Genomic DNA, 23,276 nt, shown 5'->3' on the forward strand with positions numbered 1-23,276 from the left:
ATTCATTAACTATTTCTTTTGGGATTTTTAGTATCATTATTCAGTTTATGTAATTAATCTTGGGACTAATATATTTTGTATTCACTATTATTATGTAAATTTACGTAGCTATGTAGCATTACAATAAGTTCTTGTTTAGTTATATTTTGGGCGTGTTACATATAAAGTTAGTTTTTGAGTTCGTTGGAGTTGGAGTTGAAGTTGGAAATGGAATTCGGTTAAGAGCGATTAGGTTAAGTTTTGATATTTTGTATATTTAGGTTCTCGACGTTTCACTTATGTGGCAAGATGCTTGTGAAAGATCTTGTCGGCATAAATTATGGATTTATAGGACACGTATAGCTATTTGAGACATTGCGCGTGACGATTATTGTGGATTATTTGACATATTTGAGAGGACAGTGCTTGAGAAAGACTGTGCCTGTTATTAAGAGAACAAATCGACGTTACGGGACGACCGTAGAGAAACATTATATTTATAGAACCTTTTATCGCGGAAAGATCGTTTGATCTGAAGAAAGACGTTTCAACATTATCATTGCGTCTATTTGTTTCTTTTCTCATGGATGGAAAAACCATTTAGTCTCGAAGATAATAAAAGGGTGGATACATTTATTTGGCAAAATAACCCTATTACAAACAGTTCTGCATGACATTTTTAGTAGCATTGTTCATCAACTGATAAAATCACCTCTCTTTTGTTAACACAGCAGGAAATTTTTCAATTCAAAATCCAACCAATGGGTCATTATTGTTGAACAAAAAATTCTTCCTTATCGATGACATCAATATTTTAGATGCATTTTTTGCCAACCTTGGAATGCCATATCTCAAAATTTTTCTCGCCGTCAACCGGTGGCGGCTTTCACCGAACCCCTGAGCAATATAAACATTTGCCTCCCCACTTGCAATGAAGTCTCCTCCCCCCCCGCACTCTTCCCCATAGATTTGATGCTCTCATCTCGGCTGACGCTCAACACAGTCAATGTACCTGGCTGCTCAAACAATGTTCGGAAAAACATCAACCCTCTCCATGTTCAAATTTCAATGATTACATGACAAGAACAACTTAGAAATTTCATAGAGCCCTCCTTGTTAAAATTCTACGACTACATCTCTGCTTGTTTCGGTTCTGGTTCTTGATGACCTGCTGAAGATTGCTGGTGTCAATAAGAACAATGCTAAACAAGATTCTTGTGGCACACTGACTACTATGCTTTCTGTCTCTGTATCAAATATATTGGTTTTACAGAATTTATCCTGGTAAATGTCTTGGAGTTTAAATCAATAGCTCTGTTTGTTAAGTCCTTTTTGCTCTCGGGGAGGGGGAGGGGGTGTGTACCTTAACATGTTTGAAGGTACGGGGACGTGCCATTATTTAGGGGTACCTTTTTCCTTTAAAGTGCCGAATTATCGGTACTAATTTTTGAAATTTGTGCGGAAATATAGGTACCATTTGAAGAAACATGCAGAATTATGGGTACCATTTTGTGGAAGTATTGCAAAATTATTAGGGGGGAGATTTGGCATTAACAAAATGAATGTCCAGTTAGAAATAAAAGTATGAAATATCTGTAATATTGATTTTGTATATGTTGTATTTTGGGGCAAAGGACGACATGCAAAATTTGTTTAATGATTTTTTATGTGCTTCAAGAGTTTTATTTGCTCTGCAGAATAATGGGTATAGCTTTAATCATGTTTGCGGAATTATGGGTCACATTTGTTCAGACATTTGTGGAAATTTTGGGTCCAAAATTTTAACCAACAAAAATCTAAATGCTGTTGTTGTTGCTCTGAATTTTTCATTTGTAATCCACTCACTTCTGGCTTTGTTTGCCTCGTCACCACTTCTTCTGCACATAGCAAAACTTTGCGATGCTGAGCTGAAACGTTTAGAGTGATGGCCATTAAATCAACCGGGATTAATCCTTTTAATGAGTACGCCACTGCTCTTGGGCTAGGCCTTTCAATTGGCGTCTTACTCGCGACATTATATGCCGAACTGTATGGGTTGCAGTTTGTTGTTGGTTGTAGATACAGCTTAGGACCAACGCATGGTGACGATATTCGAGAGATTAATATACAAGAGAGCCTGTCAAAGCCAATTATATTTGATGATCTTAATGACGAGCACCATAAGGGAGGAGATGCAATTGCTAAAGCGTTGGAGAATAAGGTGAAAGTGTTGTGTTGGGTAATGACCAGTCCTGAAAGATTAGATACACACATCAAGGCTGTGAAAGAGACTTGGGGTAGACGTTGCAACGTACTGCTTTTCATGAGTACAGAAGAAAACCGTAACATTCCTGGTGTTATAAATCTTCAAGCAATAGGCGCTAATGTACAGAGTGTTTGGTCAAAGACCAGAGCTGCTTGGAAGTATGTTTATGAAAAGCACCTCAATGATGCAGATTGGTTTCTAGCAGCTGATGATACTACATATGTAATTGCCGAGAATCTGAGGCTTCTACTCTCCAAGTTTGACCCAAAAAACACAGTTTACCTTGGTCGATGGTATAAGACTTCAGGGGGGTATAACACAGAAAGTACAGGATATGTATTTAGCAAAGGAACACTAAAAACATTCATGAGAGCCATGAACAACCCAATGAAATGCAATGTTGAGTCTGATCTTGTGGATAGTAATGTTGGCAAATGCCTTGCAGCATTTGATGTGCACCCTTCTGATTCACGTGATCCCAAAGGGCGTGAGACATTTCACCCCTTTGCACCTGAGTATCATGTTGTACCTAATGCTATCAAGTCACATCATTGGATTCATAGTTCAAACCGCTTTCCTTTTAGAAGTGGACCTGAGTCCTGTTCAGACAGATCAATTTTATTTCATGGCATAAATCATGATACCTTCTATATTTTGGAATACCTTGTTTATCATTTAAAACCATATGGATTCAAACAAATATAGGTTTATAATTTAGATTTCTATCCAAATCAAATCCTAGTGTGGTCTTAAGTAGAATGCAATTGTATTTTTGGATAACTTTTTATAGATGTAGTGAACAATTGCAAATATATCTACCAAGGCTTTTTCATTCCCAAAAATTTGCAACTTAATTCATAGAATGATACACTTTTTAATATGACTATTAGGAAGATTTTCTAGTCTTTTGGAAAATTGCTAAGCCCATTGATTTTAAAAGTTTAAAAAATAAATATGTAAAGATAAAGTTTTGAGTAATGAACATTAAAAATTATACACTGATATTGACAAGTTTTTTATTTTAAGTTATGCCTGCATCATCCAAATTTATTATTTGTGTTTAAATGATTTAAGCCTTACAACATCATTTTGAATTCTACTGCTACCAAATTACTGATCTGTAACTGCTTATGTTTTCCCACCTACCTCCCATATTAACTCAAGTATTTAGGGTTGTGGTTTACTGATCCAAGGGTCTGTGGTTAAGGCCACTGACATGACCAAACTCTCACTTTGAGTGAGGGGAGTTGCTAGCTTCCTTTTAATTCCAGGCAGAGGAATCATAAGGTGTAGTGACATCAAGAAGAAGGACTAGGACACTGCTCAAAAAGCAACAACCTACCTTTGAAACTAGATAATAACAAAAGATAGAAGTATCCTAGAATATGAAACACTGTGGAAATTTGCTGAAAACACATAAATACAATTTATTTTTTACCCCATCTATTTTGACTCAATCATGAATCAATTTAGAAAATATTTGCCAACTATATATTCTGATGAGCCTTTATTTATTGTGGAAAAGAGTAGCTTGGTCCTAGCTTAAAGTGCCTGCCAAAATCCTGAAGGCAACACTCAGGACAACAAATAGTTTCTGACAGCCTTTCACCCATAGCACTTACTTTCAAATAAAAAATAAACAGAGAATAAAGGGGGTGGGTAGAAAGTCTCTTTAAATTGGAAACAGAAAGAATATGAATGGATAACATAAAAACATAATGAAAGTATTCAGCTCTAAACACTGTTTTCACTTATTCTTTTTGCTCTCTGTGTTTTTCTTTACACAACAATGAGCTTTGTTGCAGTTTCTTGATATGCATGGTTCAAAAATGATAAAATAGGGGTCTGGAATAAGAATTTATTGGGTAGGTTTCTTTTGAAATATTTAAAAGCAGAAAGGGGTGTTTATCCAAATTCAAGAGTTGGTCAGTCATCAAAAAAGGTTATGAAATGTCAGCAAATGGATGCTGATGCTGTGCTAGAAATTAAAATAATCCAATACTTTTTATCAGAAACCATATTACAATTCTCCTTACACTGAAATTAACTAAGTTGATTCACAATTTAAACCCTAGAAACAACCAATATAAATTAGTTGTGTAAATTATTCAACATCTTTCTCTTCTCCACTGTCTACCTTGTCTTGTGCTGATGAGTGTTCTGTGTGTTCTTTATCTTCTGGCAGTTGACTGGAATCAGTATCTTGATTTAACTTTTCCTCTGTTGATGCATCTAAGTAAAAAAATAGAATTTTCATGCTTCGAAACAACCATAAAAAAAAAGATACTGCACCAAACAAAACTATTTAACCTGATATCTGATACTTGTTTTTGTAGTTATTGTCAGAATGCTAAGCCTTTTACTAAATAATATAATTTACATTCTGATGGCAAGGTAATTTTAAGATTTGTGGTCTAAGGCCCAGTTTGCATGGACCCAGGTTTGCTGGTTGCTAGTTTGAGCCAGTTTTCCTGCTGATTGTTTTCATTGAATTACTTTGAAACATTTTCAAGACATAAAAATTTGATTATTTTAGTGGCTCATTAGAAGTATTTTAAGTGAAATGGCTTCTACATCTTCCGTAACTTTTTGCCATTTCTTCTTTTGTATTCGCATTTCATTGTGATCTTGGAATGTCGACAACATAAAACATGATGATGTCATGAAAAATAAAAATCAAGTATACGTGTTTTTGGTACTGCAAAATTTGACAATGGCACAAAATCCTTGAAACATAGCATACTGTAGTGTGTTTCTTCTGGCACTCTTTACAGTATAAACATTGGATAATGATTGAAAGTAAGCTGACTACATAGTGATGTATAGTTACTCTTCTCCACAGAGGCTATTGTATAGGCAGATAGGGAGTGAGAAAAAGTAGAGCTGCAGAGAATGTAGAAGAAGAGAAAAGGAAAAATAAGGAAAAGTCTGCCCAGCTCCTCAACTTTTCCTTTTTTCACAGTTCATTTTAACCCATCCTCTTTCCCTCCCATCTCCCTCCCCAATAGCCTCTGGGGAGAAGAGTGGGCAAGCAAAGTCATGCTTCTATTTTTAGGTGTTTTGGAATCTGTTTACATCAAAACAAAGGAATCCCGACTTATGTAGACAGAAAGAGTTTCTTTTCCCTCTCGGACTTTTCAGTAAGATCAGAGGTTAGCGATCGCTAATTAGTAAAAAAACAGAAGAACAAATCAAATGTGTCTTTCTTCCTTGCACATTGTTTTCAATTCACACCTGTTAATTGTGAAATTGCATCAATTGTCAGCTGCTCAAAGTGTGCAGCTTTTGCTGTGTGTAAAAAGACAAGAACAATAACAAATTTACCAAGGGCAGATAGACCAAAGAAGCTTATGGATGCCTAGAGACAAAAGGTATTTTCTTGGACAACTGAGAAAGAAAAGGTTTAAACTGTTCTAAGCATTATACTGTGGTGTGTAAAGAAGCTAATTTTGGAACATAAAAAACAAATTTTCCAGCTGCTTAAGAAGAAAAGAGGTTTTTACTCATATATTCTGGGAGCAGCTTTGATTCCCAGTGTCTGTTGTTCAAAATCCAGTCTTCTGTCCTGGTGAAAATGGATTCCACCTCAAAATATTTTACCTGTTGTTTTAAAATGAATAAATGCAATGCTTCAGCTCAAAATTCTCAAATGTCAAATGACTCAGATCAAAATGTAGATTAAAGGTTATTTTTTGGTTTTTCAACCTTGATTAGCACTAGTAAATTTAATAATTTGGCAACATCATGATATTTTTTGATTCAGTAGACCTCAATTGAAACTCAATTTCGAGTTTGTAATTTCTTTTTTGTCTTCCGAGAGTATTTGAAGAATTGACTACCTCATCTGTGCAAGTTTCTGTAACAAAATGGAATCATACACAACACCATCATTCTTTAATTGAAGTGTCCAATCTTTTTTAATAAAAGTTCAGATACTTATTATGCACAATTATCATTCAATGGAGGCAGTATATGAAACTCTACCTGAATTGCTAACAATGTCTTTCACTTCATTAGCATCGCTGTCAATATTAGAAGGATTTTGAAGATTTTCACTATTTGACTGACCACCATCACATGACTTTAACCATAGGGCTTGTGACTTCATGACAGTATCCAGCTCCTGAAAGCAAACATATCCATTGGACTAGATCTCTCCATTAGAGCTACAAACCAAGAATTTATTTGTTAAAAATCAAGGAATGTAAAATATTTTGCATCCAAGCTATTTTTTGATAAATTAATTATTGAGGTAATGTGGCAGATTACCTATGAAGAGACCAAGTTAGCCTTACTGAATAGCAAACAGTGGTAAAAACTTGCAAATTTAAAATTTCACATTTATTTATTCTTTTTTGGATGATCATATCTTGAATATCCATGCCTTAAAAAATGTTGAATTTTTGCAGTTAGACATTTGACTTTTTTGCAACATTGTCCATTTGCAAGATTCTAACTTGGCCCTTGCAAAAAATACCTCAATCTTTGTATGAATAATTCAAAATGACTGAATTTCAAATTATATCACCAATACTGCAACAACCATACTACTTCTATTCATAGCTTTATGCAGGAAACAATAGTGAGCGAAATTTTCAATGAAAATGCGAAAGATCAAAGTTTGATATGTGTCAAAAGCATGGATCCCTATAATCAAAATGGAACAAAACATCTGAAATAAAATTCAGAGGAAAGCTGTAAGAAGGGTAACATATAAGCACAGCTAGGCAACTAGTGTCTCAGACCACCAACCTCAACTTGACTTAGCCCCTCTCCATTGACAAAGATAGGCAACTAGTGTCTCAGACCACCAACCTCAACTTGACTTAGCCCCTCTCCATTGACAAAGATAGGCAACTAGTGTCTCAGACCACCAACCTCAACTTGACTTAACCCCTCTTAATTGACAAAGATAGGCAACTAGTGTCTCAGACCACCAACCTCAACTTGACTTAGCCCCTCTCCATTGACAAAGATAGGCAACTAGTGTCTCAGACCACCAACCTCAACTTGACTTAGCCCCTCTCCATTGACAAAGATAGGCAACTAGTGTCTCAGACCACCAACCTCAACTTGACTTAACCCCTCTTAATTGACAAAGATAGGCAACTAGTGTCTCAGACCACCAACCTCAACTTGACTTAGCCCCTCTCCATTGACAAAGATAGGCAACTAGTGTCTCAGACCATCAACCTCAACTTGACTTAACCCCTCTTAATTGACAAGATAGGCAACTAGTGTCTCAGACCATCAACCTCAACTTGACTTAACCCCTCTTAATTGACAAGATAGACAACTAGTGTCTCAGACCACCAACCTCAACTTGACTTAGCCCCTCTCCATTGACAAAGATAGGCAACTAGTGTCTCAGACCACCAACCTCAACTTGACTTAGCCCCTCTCCATTGACAAAGATAGGCAACTAGTGTCTCAGACCATCAACCTCAACTCGACTTAGCCCCTCCTCATTGACAAAGATAGACAACTAGTGTCTCAGACCTAAGTGTCTCAACTCATGTCTTCATTGACAACGATAGTTCAGAATGTTAAAAATAAAAATGATGATATTACAACCTCATTTCCATCTTACAACATGGTGCCCAGGCACAATCAACTACCTGATCTTTATTTAAGGAGCACGCTATTGAAGGAATTTTCTCTGTGCCTTCTGAATAATGTGATAGGTGTGGTTTTAGATGATACTGGCACATTTGTATCAAGTACTGTTATTTGCAACTGTTATTAAAGTAAATAGAACTAATTATTAGTTCTATCATTTTTTTGGACAAATTTATAAATAACATACCTATAAAAAGTCATGCTGGGCAAACAGTTAATGACAAAAAATATAATAGGAAGCTTCTACAGAATGGTTTTTTTAGTTCTTTTATTAATTAATAAACACTAACAAAAAGTTGTCATGATGAAAGCCATTGCAATAATTTTTGTTATAAAAATACCTCTTTTAAAAGGGGAGAAAGCAAGCGAAGCCTTGGGTCTCCCAGCATAACTTTTGGTCTGTATTTGTCAAGTAGGTAGGATGTTATTGCACTACCGAGTAACTTCTTTCATTTGTTGTGGTCAATTTAGTAATATTTACTCTTTCATTTATTTACTAAATTAAAAGTTAGTTTGATTACTCTATAATGCTTCTTCACTATAACAATTTGAGTTTTGACCTGACAAACGTTTTACTGTTGTGCCAACTAAAGGAAAAATCTCTAACCATAATGTACAGGTCTTAATCTTTCCATGCTTCTACTTGCGGGTAATGCTGCTAAAACTTCATTGTCTCTTTAAACATGGTGCCGGTAAAGAGCACAAAAAACAGTTCTTAAAATCTGTAGAAATTAAAATCCACTTTACCTCTGGTCCTAAGAATTCCTTTAGGGCATCAAAGTCTGATTCATCGAATGAAATATCTGTTGGCACTTCATGATGTTCTACTGAGCCAACAATTGGTCCTGCCAAACAACACATTACTATATGAAGTGTCTCTCATCATTTAATACATCACTGAAAAGGCTCAAAAGGTGGATGTGTCTAATGACTGACATGATGTAGGGGAACAGTGTTCGGTTTGGGCTTGTTATTACAAGGCCAAAAATGACAATTTCTATTGAATGATGCTGTTCAATAGATTTGGTTTTTCCTTCACTCTGCAGAATATCTCTTTTCTCATAACTCTGTTTATCTAGCCAAATCAATTTACTGCAATACATTTAAACATACTGCTATAACATGAGTTAATATATTGTTTTGATTGTTGAATGATATATGTCTACTGTGACATTTTCTTAGATTTCATATTACAATTACTTTTCATGATTTTTTAAAAAATCACTTGTTAGCTATTCCTTCTCTTCTTTCGATTTTCTGTAAGCCTTTAGAGTCTTGCATATAATTAATGTGCGGAGATATTTATACTGGTTCTAATGCAGTCTCGTTTCAGTTTATTGCCATTTCAATTTCATTTCATTTCGTTTCATTTCCATTTAAATCTTCTTTTGTGCTCGCTAGTAATATGATTCTATCAGCACAGCAAATATACATCAAACTTAAAGCTGTTACAGTTTTTTGATTTTCAAATGATGTGGACAGTTTGACACCAATTTAGGTGCGTTTTTAACTTGATTTCTTCTTGCAGCACGCCATATTCTTGAGTAAATCCTCTATGGTTTATCTTGTCAAATGCTTTATGTAGGCTATGAAGCATAAATCTTATGTTTTTGCTCATTCTCTCTGCAAGAAGCCTTATTTGGCATACTGCATCTTCAGTTGGATCTTCAGCCCCTTAATCCTCTCTGAATTGTAGTCGATTCCCACAAATTCCTTTCCTCGTCAGTCGTGTTATTCTTCTCTTTTCTTCACATTAAAAATGTATTAAGATCCTAGATATGAGTTGTATCAGGGCTATTGTCCTTCACACTTTGTGTTGGCTACTTCAGGAAAATCTTATGGTTGAAAGCCTATATTGCAACATTTGTTCTACAACGACTATCAACATTATCATGTCTTTTCCTTTGTCACCCACATTCTGTGAGATTTATTTAGTCTATTCCATCAGATATTTATTGTTTAGCAATGGCTTGTCTTGTTCCCAATATGGATGTTTTAATAGCTACGGCAGGTCTCTTATCTGAATATAGTTTCTCCATAAGTTCCACCATCCTCTCTAAGATATCATCTTTACAAAAAAACAATTTTCCTTTTTTTCTCCAAGTTATGTTCTAATTGAAGCTTTCTTGGCCTTAGCTGCTAAAGATTTAGGTTAACAAAATCATCAAGCAATTGGATTTAATTGTAAGTTTTGTGTTAGCATTGCCTTGCAGGAAATTTTATTTACAATTTTGGATAAATTCTTGTACATTTCCTAATTTATTTTTTACCGCTTTCTTTCCTCCATTTTATTTAATATTTCCTCCGTTACCAAATTTCGTTTCCCTGTTGTTTCTCTTATTCTGCAAACTGTATTTGCCGTTTTAATGAGACATTCATTAAGGCTTCTCCAAACGTCTCATTCATCTTTTTCATGACCAGAATCGTTTATCAGTCTCTCGCTTTCTTATTTACATCTCTCTTTGATTGTTTCTTGACTACGTTTGGAGATATTCTACTCTTTCCTTGTATATTTGATCATTTTCGTTTGTTAAAATGGTGTTTCTAGACTGTTAATGTGTCGATACTGATCTGTTGAACATCCTGCACCTGATAAGGCTTTGAAATCGTATACGCCGCTCCTCTATATGTTGTTGATTACAATTTTCTAATTGATTTTCGTTCTTCCATCTCTGGCTGGGGCATTCAAAACCAAGTGTGTTTGAATAACCCCCTCCCTATATTGTTGCATATTTGTTGCATGCTACAAATTTACTTTTCTATGCATCATGTAATTGTTCTACTTTGTAATCATTTCCACTCAGCCACGACTTCATCTTTCTCTCCATTCCCGATATGGGCAGTAAATCCTCCAATCGATAAGACTATATCGTCCCCCTTCTTGATTTCCTTTGCGCTTTTTGCTGCTTTGTAAAAAATTCTCAATCACTTTCTCTGAATCTGCTGTAGCTAGTGCGTAGAACTGAATTTCTGCATGCATTAAAAAACCATTTGCAACTAAAATTAAGACGTTAGTGTCGACCATAAATACAATTTTGTGCTTTCACTATAAATAAAAAGATTTTTTATAATTTTCTATTAAAGCCTTCTATTCCTACTTGTTAACATCCGTTATATGTTAAAATTGTGGCATTTCTACTCAATGATGTAATGTAGTTTCAAGGAACATTTAGATTCTTTGCTCCATTAGCAATGTGAAGATGGGCTGGAAGAGACAGCATGAAGATTTGAAACAAATTTGTTCGTTTGGATTTTTTGCAGCAAAGTTTTGATAACTGAAGTATTCTAGAAGTTAAAGTGCTTTGCAAAAATTAAAACGAAATATATTTCCAATTTGCAAAAAGAAATATTCCTTTGTTGCTGATTTGAGCACCTTCAATTACTCACTATGGGTGTCCAAAAAACAGAATGATAATAAAGTGTGATAATAAAGATTTCATATAAAAATGCTGAAAGAAAAATATTTTTGTTTTTTGCAAAACATACGTTCAAGCTCTCCATATCGAATGTATTTCTCCATCTGCTCCAGAAAGGCATCCTCGTATACCTGCTGTTTTTCTATTGATTCTTGCCTTTCAAGAACCATTGCCATCTCCCCAGATTCTTCTTCAGTCATTTCATATTTTGCTAAAATATCAAATTATAAAAATTCATTAAAAAAAATAATCTTCAGGTATAGCATGTTAGCTATCAAAACTGTGTTTTATTTATTGAGCACCCCCCCCCCCTCCCAAGAGGGCCCACCAGAAGACTGATTTCAAAAGGGGAAGCCCCCATCAAATGTGCATCCTTTGTCAGGATTATTATCCTCTCCCCTCACAGTTTGTACCAAGCAACTGATTATCCCTCTTTCCAAAATTTGTACCCATTTCCTAGTCATGTATTCAAAGTAGAAAATTTCCCTCTCATAAAAATTTTAACAGTAAAGTAAAAATTGTAAATTATATGCTCAATTTGTTTGCTAAATTATATGCTCAAGTTGGGTCTAGGTTTTCTCCACCAAAGGTTGTATAGCTGCCCAGGTTGTTCCATATATGGCATGTTGAGGGACAATAAATAATAAGCACTTCTCAACCAATTCATTAAGGCAGTTCAATTTCAAAATATACTTCATTTAAGCTTGAGATGCTTGACTTATAGCTCTATATATACATACAGTAAATCCTCGAATCACCCCCCCCCCCTCTCGAAAAAGCCCCCCCCCCCCTCGAAAACTCCCCCACCCTAGAACTATTGCCGATTGTTAATAAGCCCCCTTCTCGAATAAGCCCCCAATGCTACCGTAAATTTTCGATCTGGACCCCTCCATTTGATGATTGTTGCCATTTGAAGATTTGAAGATGGATCTGAGGTTGAATTACCACAACAAATTCATACTTCTGGTAGTAATTAATTTAATGCTCATAAAGGAATTCCTACTAAAATAAACGAGGTGTTTTGATAATGTCTTCTTAATGCCTATAATAATTTTATAAGTCCCCCTCTCGTATAAGCCCCTCCCCCTCGAATAGGCCCCATCCAAGATATCAAAAATAAACAAGCCCCAAGGGGGCTAATTCGAGGATTTCCGGTATTGTCTTTTCCTCTTATTAAAAAAACGAAAAAGAAGCAGCAAACGGCTTATAGGAAAACATCACAATCTTATTCTAGTACAACACTAATACCTTCATTTTAATTATTCATCTTTGTAAATTTTTCCTACTGTTTCTAGTAACTGGTGCTATTTTCCAATAATAAAATCATTCTTAAAAACAATCATAGAAATAATGAGCAAACCTTTCATTTCTTGGTATGCTTTTCTGGAAGGAAGAAAGAAACCAATTACTTATAGGTACTGCTTGCTTATTAATAATTTTTTGTGATCGAATGCAAATTATGCTATTGCTCATCTGTAAAGATACAAGGCCAACCTTATGGCTTTTCCACAAAGTGCTTGAGGATTGAAATGAGAGTAAAATTTTATTTTCCATACTTGGTATGGGAAAACAATTGAAAAAATCATATTTACAAATTTAAAAATTTTTACAAGACACTCAAATGCAAAATAGTGCAACTACTGCTTCTTGCAAGAGTCTTACCAATCATGGATAAACAAACTTGTCTACACATATAAAGGTGAAGTGCGGGGATGACAGCCCTAATGTGACCTGTACTCTGCATCATAGTGTCACCAAACCATTGAGCTACACCAAAAGCCTAATCCAAAATACTGAAGTATCTTTATTCAATTATCAAAATGCAAACACAGGCAGCTAAAAGCTTTACGAAATATTGGAACATTGAAATCATGTGAAAGTTTTAGCTGGAGAGGGCTGCAGAAAGACAAGACTGCTGTTTAGTTTCTTCAAACCATCAAATTTTTTAACAAGATCAAAGTGATGATGCTAAACTTACTGTCTCTTTTCAACTAGTTTGCTCAGCTCAAGTTTCTCATTGCACTTTTTACATTCTAGCTCAACCTTCATGACAACATCTTCATGCTCCACCAAAAGTTTTTCTACCTTTGAAATTTGATCTCCTATTTTGGCTGAAAATTTGAGCAATAAATGGCAGTATAAAAACAGAAACATAAAACTTTGAGAATCAAGTTTATGTATTTATCAAACATTAATCAATGAAATGAAAACCTTTCAAGTTAGCCCTATGCATAGACTGAATTCCTACATCTTTGCCTTGCTTAAGATCCTAGGTTCCAACCCAGTCTAATAAACTGAACACAAAAGGCATAAAAGTTTACTTTCATAGAAAAATCCAGCTGATTTTGTAAAACAAACTGTAAAACAAGTTGATGTACTGGATATTTCTGTAGGTTATCAGAATCTGCCACTAATATGTGACACATAACCAAATTAAATTTAAGCAGCTTTTCTGGACTAAACAAAGCCCACTTTAACAATCTTGTTTCTCAAAAATTTCATAACTCATATTTCCTTTACGTAGAAACTATATAGTTGCATAACAAAAAGGACAAATTTGACAAAAATTTTGAATGGTAATATATCCAGAAGTCACATTTATGTTTAAAGTGTGGCAGATTGTGTCAAAGGACCAATACAGTATCTACATTTCACTACTAGCAAAAAAGTTTCTTAAAAATGCAAGGTCACCTCTTAATGCTTTTACATAGAATTACAAGATTTTATTAACATTGTAAACTGGTACAAAAGAAATCCAACAATTTAGTCATAAATATGGCAATCACAGACAGTTCAGCAATGCAGAAATACCAACTGTGGATTGTGTATCTGGTTCTTAATAATCACCCTATTTAATCAAATTACTAAAAAATTTTCGTTGAATTTAAAACTGAGATCTCTGCAATGTGTTTGGTGTCTGTGATATCCACAATGACTATATTATAGACCTGGCCAAAAGAAAATTACCTAATTGTGCTTGAGCAATTTCAACTTGTGCAATAATATCTGGTATGGCAACAAGGTTTTCATGAAATTGAGACACAGTAGACTCCCATTTCTGCCACTCTTTGAAAACATCATTTATCATAACATCAGCTCCCTATAGAACATATACATTGAAGTTAAAGAAAACAATCACAGTCATAAAAACATGAATAAATTTCATCAAATCTAATGGAACTCAGATTCATTTCATTATTTTTCATTACCTAAACCATAAAAATCTTCATGAATTCAAACTTAGGATGAAATAGGTGTTTAAGAAAAGCAATAGATCCCACAGATTTATGTTAAATCCAATTGCTCCTTGTACTGCAAACCCTAAAAAATATACAAGATTCTCAAGGGGTCTCCTGGTTTTTAACAACATCTCTTGATCGCTGGGCGAGCAAAGAGATTCTACCTTTCCATTTCAGTAATAATACACCTATCCTCTTTGTTAAGTGGCTGCTATCCGTTTTGTTCCACTTCCCCTTTGTTCTACTATAATTGCTACTGGGATGCTTTTTCAAACAATTCAATACAATAATTCCTGAAGTTGCCTTTTTCACTTGTGTTTTGAATTTCTGTTAGAGCATTTGTAATACACTAAGCATCTTATGGAGGAAAATTGAATCCTTTTTAATTAATCCAATTTTGACACTGACTCTTTAATCCTGAAGTCAGATGGCGAATGCTCTGCAGCAACTAAATTTGCTATTTACTAAGAAAATAAAAATGAGTAACAAAAGGTCTGGATCAGTGTTTTCATTGATTTGAAGGCCTTTCTTCTGATGCAAGTGACCTTAATGAAAATCATTCCAGGCTAGAGGGGTAGAAAGAGATGCTTTCCTGGAGCTAGAAATGATCCCAGGTGCATCACTTGATATGGCATGTGAGCTCTCATGCACGAACTAAAAATTAATCAGCAAGGCCTGAACTTTTTCCTTTTCTTCCAAGCACACTGAGATTTTCAAGGGTTTGTGGGAGCTAGCATAGGCCAATGACTCCAACACTGTATTTTCACAATTGCTAATAAACTATTGACAGATTCAATCATCCTGCAATATTACCTCATCAAGATCTCTGTTTAAAAGTTTGAATATCATTTAGCTACTTAGCTACTTAGAGCAAGATATTTCCAGCAAAGAAATACAAGAAATCAAAATTAAACTGATAAGAATATTCTACCTCAGCTAAACAAGTATTTTTGTCAGATTCTTCCCGCATCTCTCTCCATGAGCCTTGAAATCTAAAACATTCAAAAAACCTGCTGTTATTTACATGGAAACAAGACAATAATGTTGTTTCTTTTAAAAAATGTTGCTTATCAATACTTTAATCAGTTTTTAAACCATGTATTACCAGTTCCGTTGTAACCATTACAGTGGTGTTTGGTTTGCGTGGTTTTTAACGTCATTGCAAAGACTTCAAGTTTGAGTAGCACACTAATTGAAGGAAAAAGGCAGGGGTGTAGAGCTAGGGGGGCTCAAGGGGGCTGAGCTCCCCTTGTTTATGCCGAAAATTGAGAAATTTTTACTTTTGCTATTGTTTTTTGCAGTATTTTGTGCAGGAGCCCCCCTTGTCATTTTGATAGCACTACACCACTGGAAAAAGGGTGATTGAAAGGGAAAGAAGAGCAAAAGAGCAATTAATGTGTAGAAAAAATGGATCTCAAGCATTGAGGATGGCAAGAGTGTCGAACACTCCATTTCCTATATAATCAGCTTCTAAAAAAACTATTTCAGGAGAACTACAGACCTTTTCCAAACAGAAAATCCAACATCAAAGTCACAGTTATACACTTGATCATACCTGGCAGAAAAGGAAAGATTACAAAACCTTTTTACTAATATTTATCTATAAGCAACTTTATTAAATATTAAAGGTTTAATAAAGTTGCTTATTAAAAGGTATGTAAATATTAAAAGGTCACCATCTGTTAGTGTCTTTCGTTCTAAGCTCAAAACCTACTTCTTTGAAAATAATTATTGAAAGTGTATTATAGACAGTCATAATTTACACAAACAGTTTCTGAAATTATTATCTTAAAAGGCGGTGATCTTAAAAGACAAATTCCCTCAGTATAACAAATCCTGTATTTAACAATACTCGTCAATACGAGCCCTCTTAATTTTTTAAAAACTTTTCAGCGTGATTTTGGCCTACTTATTCCCGGTGTATGTCTATCACTATTTCTCAGGGGAATCACTATCGTCATCGGCAAAACATACATTGGCAAACACAATTTTTATGATGCTGAAATGGAGAAGAGATTTGTGTAAAAGTATACATCTTTCAAGGTTTCATGATAACAGACAATTTTGTCCCTGAATCTTAAGAGGAACATTAAGTGTGGTGGACAAGTTTTTCATTTTCTATCGCTATTTTTATAGCTAATTTAGCAAAAAGTAGCAGATTGGCCAATTATGTGATAAAAAGTAGCAGATTTTGCTACCCCCTTACACTCCTCTCTTAAGATTTCCTTATGCTCTATAAATCTAGATTTTGACAACATTAGATTTGATGAAAACTGGCTTATCTTTCTTTTTCATGCATATACTTTATGGATTATCAACATCTGGCCAGTGAAGTACATAAAATTGCTGTCATGATTAACAACACAGTGAGCTTGGGGCATGGATTTACACGCAAAAACGGCCATTACAACCAGATGAACACCAAAGCATCAATGATTCTGCTAAGGATTCATTATTAAAGCTGATGAAAGCTGTTTTTGACATGACAAAAAATTTCTGTACTTGCAGTAAAATGTTTTCGCTGATTAAATAAGCTCCCAGTTAATACTTGTTGTATCACACGCCATCACATGCCTGGAGCCAACATCTGCTCATACATCAAGAGTCACGACAACTTCAGAATCATTAGGCAGCCAATTTTGACTAGTTTCCACAATACAAGCTGAGATGCAAAAGACTAGATTGGATAATAGAATATACCCAGTATGCTGGGGTGAAGTATGAGCTGACTTAGATTCATTTGCATTGGATTTCTAATTGTCCTTTAGTGTAGTTCCTGACTATTGCAGTCAGCCTTATCCATTGTCTCCTCCGTGTGGCATATGTAATACAAATGTGTTGCTCAGGTATCTTATTAAGCATACTCTTAAAAGAAAACTCTTAGTCGATTCTGTCAAAAAAGAAAGGAAACTACTTTTAAGATCTAAGATGAAATTACTAGATTGCAGAAGATTAATCATAAAACTAAACATTTTACACTACTCTATTTGTACAGGAAGTTTGGTACAATTTAGTACCTGTCATGAACACCATAGTCTAAAAACCTCACCTTACACTACTTCCCTCTTCATAAGTTGCAAGTGCTTTCCTAAAAGTAAAAATTTGATGTAAACATGATCAATGCATACTTAGACAAATAACTTTATCAAGGCTGTATTTGTCTTCTGGAAAGCATACCAGTGACAGTGAAGCTAAATATCAAAGTTGCTTTTGGGATTATGTGGGTTCAGGTGAATCAGTCACATAGTTAGAATGTCAGAATAAAGTTAGATTGAAAACCACATGGCATTACATTAGTGGCCGCAAACTGAGAGAATTGAACATCTCTTGAGAGGCAGTTGATTATGTAGCCAATAAAAGGACTGAACAGCAAAGTTTGCAAAAGGCTTTTTGTTGTACAGGGATAAACAATTAAGCAAGCTTTCAAAAAGCCCAAAAGATTTGATAAGATTTACATTTACTCAAATATTTGACCATTCCTTATATGCCCAAGGATTCATCTGGCTTACCTTGCTTTTTTATTAAAAGTTTTTGCTTCATGCTTTGCTCTTGCTGATAAGAACTTCCATCTTAAAAAGAAAACTATGAATTACAACTCTAAAGGCTTCAAAAATTGAAAAAGAGAGGACATAAATGTTGTTTTATTCTTACTTAAGAAAAACCATTTGCCACTCTAGTTTAAACAATATATAAACTAAGCATGGCTCAAAATATGTGCAAGCTTTCTAGCCTGGCTAATAAAGAAGGGATGGTATAGTGGAGCACTTTCCTTTATTGATATCTAGAGCTCAGTTCATTAAAGATTTATCTACAAATACTCTTAGCTGAAAAATCAGTTTGTCTTGGCCTATATATCTACAGGCCAAAAAAAGAGGGACAGTTTCCAAGCAAAAATTTTCAAACAGCTAAAATTTTTTTCAAATCAAGCATAAAGGCCAAAATGGCCCCTAACTGCTTACAATACTACAGCGGAACTATTACTTAGTATAATTATAGCTTAGTAATGGTTAACATCTAGAAGAGTAATGGTTAGTCAGATACAATGAGAAAATTAATAACTAAGTAGCAAACAATTATTCTGGTATAGAAGTTACAAGAAATACTAAGCTACAAAGTCTTAGAAAAGGTCATGTAAGCTGGCTGCTCAATGGACTCCGAAGGAAGTCTTGCAGCAAAAAATCGATAAAATGTAGTAAAGCTAATTAACTTAAAAAGCTTGGCTGTTGAAATGTTGGTGGTTTTGCATTATAAGCACAATCTTTTGTCTCTTTGTGTTTTGTTTTTACTGAAACGCCCTGTTTCAATTTGGAGGTTATGGGCACTATAATTTGCATAAAAGCTTTGTACAGTAAAGTCAGATAGGTAGTTGAGATAAGCCTAAAATTTGTTAATTAATTTTAATGATGCAGACAAATGTAGCTTCTCTTTATCAGTTATGTGTTCATTTAATCTTCCTGATACTACAGACTCTAAAGATTTCTAAGTTTGGTTTGAATTATTGAAACAGTATCTGATTGCTGTATTCCACATCACATTTGAAGATTACAGGCCTGAGAAACCCAGTTTGAGTGGCCAGGGTCAGCATCATTGATAAGCAAAAGAAAAAATCCTTCTAGCATAACATTTAGAGTCCATAGAAGAACAAATTTAAAATATTTATATGTCATTAATTTAAAAAGATAAAGGTGGTATTTGTAGGCAAAGTCAGTTTCCCTATACAAGTTTGAATACAATTTGTCATTTTTCAACAGGTTTAAATACATTCAATAAATCCAGTTTATTCAATAACTGATTAACAACACCTGTTAAAAAACATAACTGAACTTGAAGATCCTGTAGAAAAGAAATGATGAAAAAGAGGATTCTGAAGTCAAAGGTATATTCTAATAAATACAGATCTAGATTTAGTGGACTCTTTGATTGTTTAAAAACACTTTAAGTCTTTATTGAAAGTAGCAAAGGAGCAGATTTATATCATGGCTGAATTGGTTCCAAACAGTAACAATTGAATGACTTTCATGGAAACCAGATGAAGGCTATCAGTGTCTGTATCTTTTCTTTAACAATGATTTATGCACGGTTTAACATAGATTGCAACTCTGTCTCCTCTATTGTTTCAATTCTTCCTTTCTATTATATAGACTTTGATGAATTTGATGTTTATAAGATATTACCCATTTTTTCGATTTTTTCCACATAAGGCAATGAAAAATGGATCCTCTTGGATGTCTAATGTTCGCTTCAAGGATGTCTGTTAAGAGACATCAACCCAAACAGCTGGAAACTGATGGCAGCTGACCGGAATTATTGACGCCACACTGTGCACAAGGGAGTTAGGAGAGTGGAGGAGGAGAGGAGCCTCCAGCTAGAGAACAAGAGAAAACAAAGAAAAACAGAGACAAAAAAACCAGCCTCTGACCAGCTATCCACTTTGTGTGCCACATCTGCGGCAGAGACTTTCATGCCAGAATCACACTGTTGAGCAATACCAAATGCCACTCTCAATGCAATCGATTAACCAACTAGGGCACTACAATTGTCTCATCAGAGAGATGCCTACTACTACTACAGTCTTCATCATTCAATGCATGTGATTGCATGCACACGCACTGGCACATGCATGGAGCAAAAAATGCGAGCGACTTGGCACACACATGAATCAGACATTTCACCATCTTTTTTTACCTTAATAGGGCAGTAGTTCTTCAAACTGTTGAAAGTTTTGCTTTCAAAAGTTGAGCAACATTACCTTACTGTTATAATAGCTTTTTCGGAGAAGATATGATGTCGTACACAGGCTGAAAATTGCATACATCTGGCAAATTAAACATTATGAAAATTCCAAATCTCATCATCAATACCTTGTGGGCTTAGAGTCAATAAAATCACCATAAAAGGCAGTTTTCAGCAATACTGTCTTTCTTATCGCGATTTTCACTGTTTAAAATGTTTCCTTCATGGAAAATCTTTGTCGGTAGAAACAAATAAAAAACTTAACCTAACAGGGTTTGGATAAGAAATTAATGCCCAGGGTGGAGTCTATTTAAGCTCATTAATCCAAACCTGATACTCCCACCATAAGAATTATGGATTCCACACTGGCTTAAGACGTGCTATAAATTGCACAAAATAAGAATTTGGTGACATATGCATTAAAAATAAAATGCATTAAATCAATGATATCAATTTTGATCCCCAAATCAAAATTTTTAATCAATTCAGCTACACCCTGTGCCTCTTAATGGCCCAATTCTGTTCACTGGGACATAAATTGTTTTGCTCACTTCAGTTTCTCAGCCATACATAAACTCGACCAAGGAGTCATTAAAATTTCTAACCACTCATCAAAATTCAAGTCATTTTCACTTATGCAAATATAAATGACAGTCAATGATGCAAATAGTTTTTTGTTGTCAATAGGTATGTATTCAGTCTCCTACCAAGAATGTCAGGCATAACGAGGGGATATGGTTTAAACTCACCAAAGCAGATATTTAATCTGGAAGTTAGGAAGAATCTTTAGTAAACAGAGCCAACACTCCTTGGAACAATTTGCCTGGGAATAACTACTAGAGTATAGATTGCTTCAAGAATTGTTTATACAAACACTTTAAAGAAAACTTATTCTTCTCAGGCCTTAGCATGTGTCTCATCAACAAATTTATTTACAACACAGATCATAGACAGGTAAAGGTCTGCTCGGGTTAGCAAAATGATTGGCTTATGGAACTTGTTTTCTAAGTAACTAATACTGATGCCAAATACCAATTGACCAATGGGTCCATTGAGCCACAGCCTTTCTTTTTATCCGTGCAGCCTCTAAAGGATTTTTCCACAGGCTTTTAGCCTATGTAAAAAAGTTTTGTAAGCACAACAAGTATGTTATCTGTTAAAAAAATTAGGCCTTCTTAGGTAGGCCAATTGTCAATACAATTTGATAAGATTTGATAAGCATGCTAAGAACTTATTTACTCTCGTTTTGATGGCTGCCAGAACTTAAAGAAAAAATTGAAATTTACCCAGTTGAAAGATCAATCGAGACTGTCTTGAGTTTGTCCTTCAAACCAAAACTTTCCAGTACCCCTTTCGCACTTGCTGTTTTCTCTCCCATACCTACAAATCTCCATGCAAAAGCTCACGAAATGACAAAAGGCATCGGCTGCCTGGCCAGGTCAAACCAGGTCCCTGTCCTTAGGGGTTATACATAAATGACGTCACCTAAAATTTCAAGATTTTTAACCCCCTCCCAACTTTGTCACCAGCTTTCTGACTCCCTGTATTATATTGCCAGTGACGTCACTTCTCACTCTAAGTGTCACCTTCCATCACCAAAACCGTAAACCCCCCTCCCCCCTCTACGAAGACGTCATTTATGTATGACCCCTTATGGAGTCATGTACTGGACGTAATGGGTACCTTTGTTTCGTTGAGGCGATTGTCGGATCGTCGAGTGAACTAGTCAACCCTGTATTGACTTTTTGAAACCACTCAGGGAGGATGCCGTCTTGGACTCAGCAGGAAGGCTATTCCATAGTTTAGCTCCCGGAAAGAAAAGCACTTTTGTCCATTTGCTGACTTTTTCTTTGGTAACCTAAATCAGTCTCAGTGTTCCGGAGATTGCGGGAGGGGCATGCTGAGTTTTTGGTGAAGAGGTTACAGAAGTATTGAGGAGCCAAGCCATAGAGCGACTTGAAGAGCATTGTTTTAGTCTCATTGCCAATGAGCTCTTCAATGGTCTTCCAGCCCAACTCTGCAATAGGTGGTCTGCTTGGGGTATCAAAGCTGCTATTTGATATGATCCTTGCAGCACGATTTTGAAGTTTTTGAAACTGGTCGATGTCTGTAGACCCAGCAAAACCCCAGACAGAACAACAGTATTGAAAGTGAGGCTCCACAATACCAGTGTGTAGAGTTTTCAAACTTGGCATAAGCAAAAATGATCTAGCATGTCTCAAAAAGCCGATCACCCTGGAGATCTTGGTGGAAACTGCCTTAATTTGCTCTTTCCAATCTTCTGAGCAATCGATTGTCGCGTATCTTCAGTTCCAAGGCTTCATTTAGACTTCTAAGAAAGCTGCCTTTCTGCTTGGTTCATATGAGCATTGAATGAGTTTTTGCCACATTCAATGAAAGCTTATTGACTCGCAACCAAGTCTCCAATTTCTTGAGATTGCTATTTATAGCCTCATTCGGGTCAAATCGTGAGACTGGTGACAAAGACTGGTATCATCAGCATACATAGTCACAGAGGAATCTTGGATGGCTCGTGGAAGATAATTGATATAGATGAGGAATAGAAGAGGGCCAAGGCATGAACCCTGTGGGACCCCACTTCTATTTCCCTGGCATTTGAATCAACATCATTAACCCTACAGAATTGTTTGCGATTGGGTAAGTAAGACCTAAACCAAGACAGCTCTCGCTGCTGAACGCCATAAAGTTCGAGCTTTTTACAGAGAATCGACCGTATCAAATGCCTTTTTCAGGTCAATAAATACCAATCCCACGAGCATACCGAGATCGAGCCCGTTGTTCCTCATGCCCCCTTTTAGGTATTATTTCTGCCAAGTAATCATTTTGCATCTTAGGAATCTGCCGACACAGCCCCCGCGCGTACTTCCTTCTTCCTAACCATCGCCAGGGGCGGCGCCAGCCCCCAAATAATGGGGTAGACAATGAAAGGGTGGAGCTGATTAAGGGGTCTGGGTGAGAAACCGGTGCAACACCGTACGAGAAATCGCGCTTGTTATTGATAACCAAGTTTGAAAAAATTTGAAA

General features: G+C 35.5%; 2 protein-coding genes across 3 annotated transcripts; one reads left to right on the forward strand and one right to left on the reverse strand.

Moving 5' to 3' along the window:
- The first annotated feature begins 1,802 nt into the window (after positions 1-1,802).
- LOC135690651 (glycoprotein-N-acetylgalactosamine 3-beta-galactosyltransferase 1) lies at positions 1,803-3,274 on the forward strand. Its single transcript, XM_065208261.2, has one exon. It carries the CDS (start codon positions 1,904-1,906, stop codon positions 2,927-2,929), a length of 1,026 nt encoding a protein of 341 aa, XP_065064333.1. The 5' UTR covers positions 1,803-1,903; the 3' UTR covers positions 2,930-3,274.
- Positions 3,275-3,563: 289 nt separating this feature from the next.
- LOC135690650 (dysbindin) lies at positions 3,564-21,715 on the reverse strand. Of its 2 annotated transcripts, XM_065208258.2 has the most exons (13): positions 21,518-21,715; positions 18,008-18,067; positions 17,548-17,586; positions 16,000-16,053; positions 15,430-15,490; positions 14,227-14,359; positions 13,238-13,370; positions 12,620-12,642; positions 11,330-11,470; positions 8,591-8,688; positions 6,209-6,347; positions 5,459-5,512; positions 3,564-4,456 (listed from the first exon to the last, which is right to left on the reverse strand). In XM_065208258.2, exons 1-13 carry the CDS (start codon positions 21,607-21,609, stop codon positions 4,329-4,331), a joined length of 1,155 nt encoding a protein of 384 aa, XP_065064330.2. In that variant the 5' UTR covers positions 21,610-21,715; the 3' UTR covers positions 3,564-4,328. The 2 variants fall into 2 exon arrangements, with proteins under 2 accessions (XP_065064330.2, XP_065064331.2); XM_065208259.2 differs by lacking the exon at positions 5,459-5,512 and having other exon boundaries at positions 21,518-21,701.
- Between the last annotated feature and the right edge of the window lie 1,561 nt (positions 21,716-23,276).

The sequence above is a fragment of the Rhopilema esculentum genome, chromosome 4 (genome assembly GCF_057945365.1).
Source record: "Rhopilema esculentum isolate cy_ngs chromosome 4, ASM5794536v1, whole genome shotgun sequence".
Taxonomy (NCBI): Eukaryota; Metazoa; Cnidaria; class Scyphozoa; order Rhizostomeae; family Rhizostomatidae; genus Rhopilema; species Rhopilema esculentum.